The 3,141-nt window shown below is 41.0% G+C and overlaps 1 protein-coding gene across 1 annotated transcript; it reads right to left on the minus strand.

The window, feature by feature from the left end:
- Window positions 1–367: 367 nt before the first annotated feature.
- On the minus strand, window positions 368–2,272 carry rgs16 (regulator of G protein signaling 16). Its single transcript, XM_042482491.2, has 5 exons — window positions 2,115–2,272; window positions 1,803–1,886; window positions 1,631–1,692; window positions 1,306–1,472; window positions 368–1,148 (listed from the first exon to the last, which is right to left on the minus strand). Exons 1-5 carry the CDS (start codon window positions 2,156–2,158, stop codon window positions 933–935), a joined length of 573 nt encoding a protein of 190 aa, XP_042338425.1. The 5' UTR covers window positions 2,159–2,272; the 3' UTR covers window positions 368–932.
- Between the last annotated feature and the right edge of the window lie 869 nt (window positions 2,273–3,141).

Below are 3,141 nucleotides of genomic sequence, written 5' to 3' on the forward strand. Positions count from 1 at the left end.
GCGGATGGTGTCATTGTCTGAGGTCTTTATGACACAGAGCAGAGTGGTTTCCTTGGTGAACAACAGTTCTGCATAACACTGGCCTCAGGATGCCTCGAATGAAGAGCAAATACATGATTGTCATTTTGTATATCAGGTAATGTTATCAGTAAATGACCCAGACTCTGGGTATTTACACAATCACTGCTGACCCTATCTTTAGATGGTCACTGAGCTGAGTCTGTGAGAAAATTAAAACACACACAAGCGGATGCTAAAAGTGTAATAATAAAGGAAATGGTTTTTTTTTTCCATTAGTGCTACATAACCATGTGCAGCAAATCATTTGTATCAAATCATGATCTTGTTCAATAAGGACACATTTTAGCATTTCTTTTTGTCACTTTATTTGTCATATAATTTAGTTTATCGGCTGTTCTGTAAAAAAGACAACAGTGATATAAATACATTATAAATAAAATTGCACAATTTCGTTTTGGTAAAAATGCAAGGAATATATATTACAGGCAAATAAATACAAATAAATACAAAATAATACAGTACATGCCTGTGTACAGTGTAAGACTTTGATAAAGAGAAATTGCACATCACAACCACAAAAAGTTTGCCAGATGGCAAAGAAAAGTGCTTTCCTTCTTCCCTCTTGTTTGATTGTCACTCAGTCTGTTTCACTTTGATATCCAAACTTTATCTGTGTTCACAACACAGTCCTCTTAAGGCATCACCCTTAAACTTTTCCACTATTTCCCACTTCTCCTCAATCTTCAGTGTCTACTCTACAGAGCATGTCCATCTAACGCTGCTCTCATGACGATCTCTGTGTCTGCACCTGCGTCCAGCTTCATGATGCAACACCTAATGCCATGCCTCTCTTGCCTTCTCAACCCTTAAGGCAAACTACTACCAATCCTCCATGGGCTCACGAAGAGAGTTCACGCCTTCTTCTGCTGCCGGGGCTGCTTGGCGGCCTTGGTGCTTGGCTTGGCTTGGCACACCAGATCCTTGTAGGCTGGTGAGCGGAGGAAGCGAGGGTAGCAGTCTTTGGCCATCAGCATGTAGATCTTGTGCTGGGCCGGGTCAAAACAGGAGGGAGACGCCACCAGAATGTTTGCTCTGGTGATGTCACGAGTTTCGTGGTCTATGTTGATCTGCAAAGAGATGAGAAAAAAGATTTTTGTCAATTTTTGAGAAGTTAGGTAAGGGTAGGGTTAGGGTTATCCTTAAGCCTAACCATAAAGTGTTTTTTAGGCATATCATCTAACTTTTGGGATTGAAATGCTTTTATTTAGATTGGTGTTTCCTTACCTCCCGGGGAGCATCACTGCCAATGAATTCATCATATATCTTCTGGGCTTTTGTGGGTAATTGGGCAGGACACTTAGTAGTCCTGTAATCTTCGCAGGCAAAGTAGAACGCAATGTTCTCCTCGCTGAACTCAGACACAAGGAACGCTGTGAAGGCACACAGACCATCTGACGAAAGAGAGGAAATTTGTTTACTTATGGCACATGATGCTCCTGCAGGGGCTGAATCATTCTGTAAGTTTGTCTATGATATACATTTACTGGCATTTGCATGTGCCTTTTTTTGTGTGCAAATGTCTCACGAAAATGGGAAAAATCTTACTTACATTTGCTGGACAGAAGTTTTTCAAAGGACTCTTTCCACCTGAGGCATTCTTCCAGAGTTGGCCTGAAAAAAAGGATGAAGCAAAATTAGATTTAACCAAGAATTTCAATCAGCACAAAAAAAGTGCAAATTAAATTTGTAGTCATATATAGTAGAGTATGTGTGATGCTCACTTATTTTTCCCCATTTTGCAGCAGGACAGATTCCAGTTAGATTTCTGCAAAATGCTTCCCAGCCTTGCTTTCAGCTCCTTGGCTCTGTGGAGAAAAGAAAACAGGCTAGAAACATTTTTTCACAAAACGTTAATTGCACACAAGGCTACAGTAAAACTCAGCACAGCATGAAAGTCTGAATTTAGCAAAATGGACTGTTCTGTTTAAGCTGCTAAAATGCTCTTGCACAGATGCACAAAGATAATCAACTGCAGCTGTAATCCAAATCCTCAAACATCAGCCATGCCAGCATTTGCATGAAGCTGCATGTACCTTTCCAAGCAGCAAGTAGGCAGTGATGCTAGTCCTTTGCACATACTGTAGCAGCAGGTTGGAGCTGGTGGTTGTGGTGTCTCGGTCGGATGGCGCTTAAATATCCGTTTAGTGGAGCTCAGTAGGGAGCGAGATTGTCTGTGTATCTGAGCAGAGCCAGAGCAGAGCTTTTATAGTCCTACCTCCCCTGCTTCTGACATGTCATCGGCCCTTTCAGCCAATTGCAGAGAGGTAGAGAGAGAGAGAGAAAGAGAGAGACGATGAGAGGAAGGATATGCAAGGACGAGGCTGGGAAATTACTGTTAAATGATGAATAGCCACTGATATTCGACAGTGCACTGTTTATGTTGCAAGTCCCTGAAAACATGGCACAGTGAATCTTTTAGTGTTTTCTTTCAAAACAAATGATTTACACACACGGAACTGGGACATTGATGACAGCATGTGAGAATAATACAGCCAGCTTTTAGGATATTTTGTGAATGGATGGAATAACCTTCCAAATTTTCTTAAATTTGGCACTTATTTGAGTTTTTATTAGCTTTTCTGCAATACATTTTGGCTCCAACTTTTTTTTTTTATCACGCATCTACAAGTTGTTACAAAACATAACTTGTCCTTAAGTCTCTCCCATTAGTAAAGGTTTCAGTCAATGAAGCTGTGTATAGTATATGACCTTACAAGCCAATCTGCTCATAACATCCTGTGCTGTCAAATCATTTCTCGACAGCTCCTTCACTCCTGGTTCATGCCCCTAGTTTACACGAAGGGGACATAATTAAGACCTTTCAAGTGATAAACACACTTCACACCCTGCTTTTTTATGGACCTGATAAAGATGTTCACTCCCAGGAATGATGGGAAGGAAATCCTATCTACTCTGTTTAATTATATTACTGTAACCACGCTGAATGTACAGCCAACTGCTCTTCACAATAAAGCTGCAGCCGGGCTATCTCCCATATGGCGAGCCTGCAGGTCGCTTATCTAGGATTTGTTCATCATGTACCTCAGATTAAAAAGGGGC

The sequence above is a fragment of the Plectropomus leopardus genome, chromosome 5 (assembly GCF_026936395.1).
Source record: "Plectropomus leopardus strain MGB_pleo_1.0 chromosome 5, ASM2693639v1, whole genome shotgun sequence".
Lineage (NCBI taxonomy): Eukaryota > Metazoa > Chordata > Actinopteri > Perciformes > Serranidae > Plectropomus > Plectropomus leopardus.

Excerpts from the sequence above, each read along its gene's own strand:
- rgs16 (XM_042482491.2), bottom strand. The coding sequence starts at position 2,158 with ATGTGCAAAGGACTAGCATCACTGCCTACTTGCTGCTTGGAAAG. Across the intron at positions 1,887-2,114 it reads CCTACTTGCTGCTTGGAAAG|AGCCAAGGAGCTGAAAGCAA; the intron begins GTACATGCAGCT and ends TTTTCTCCACAG. Across the intron at positions 1,149-1,305 it reads GCAGTGATGCTCCCCGGGAG|ATCAACATAGACCACGAAAC; the intron begins GTAAGGAAACAC and ends ATCTCTTTGCAG.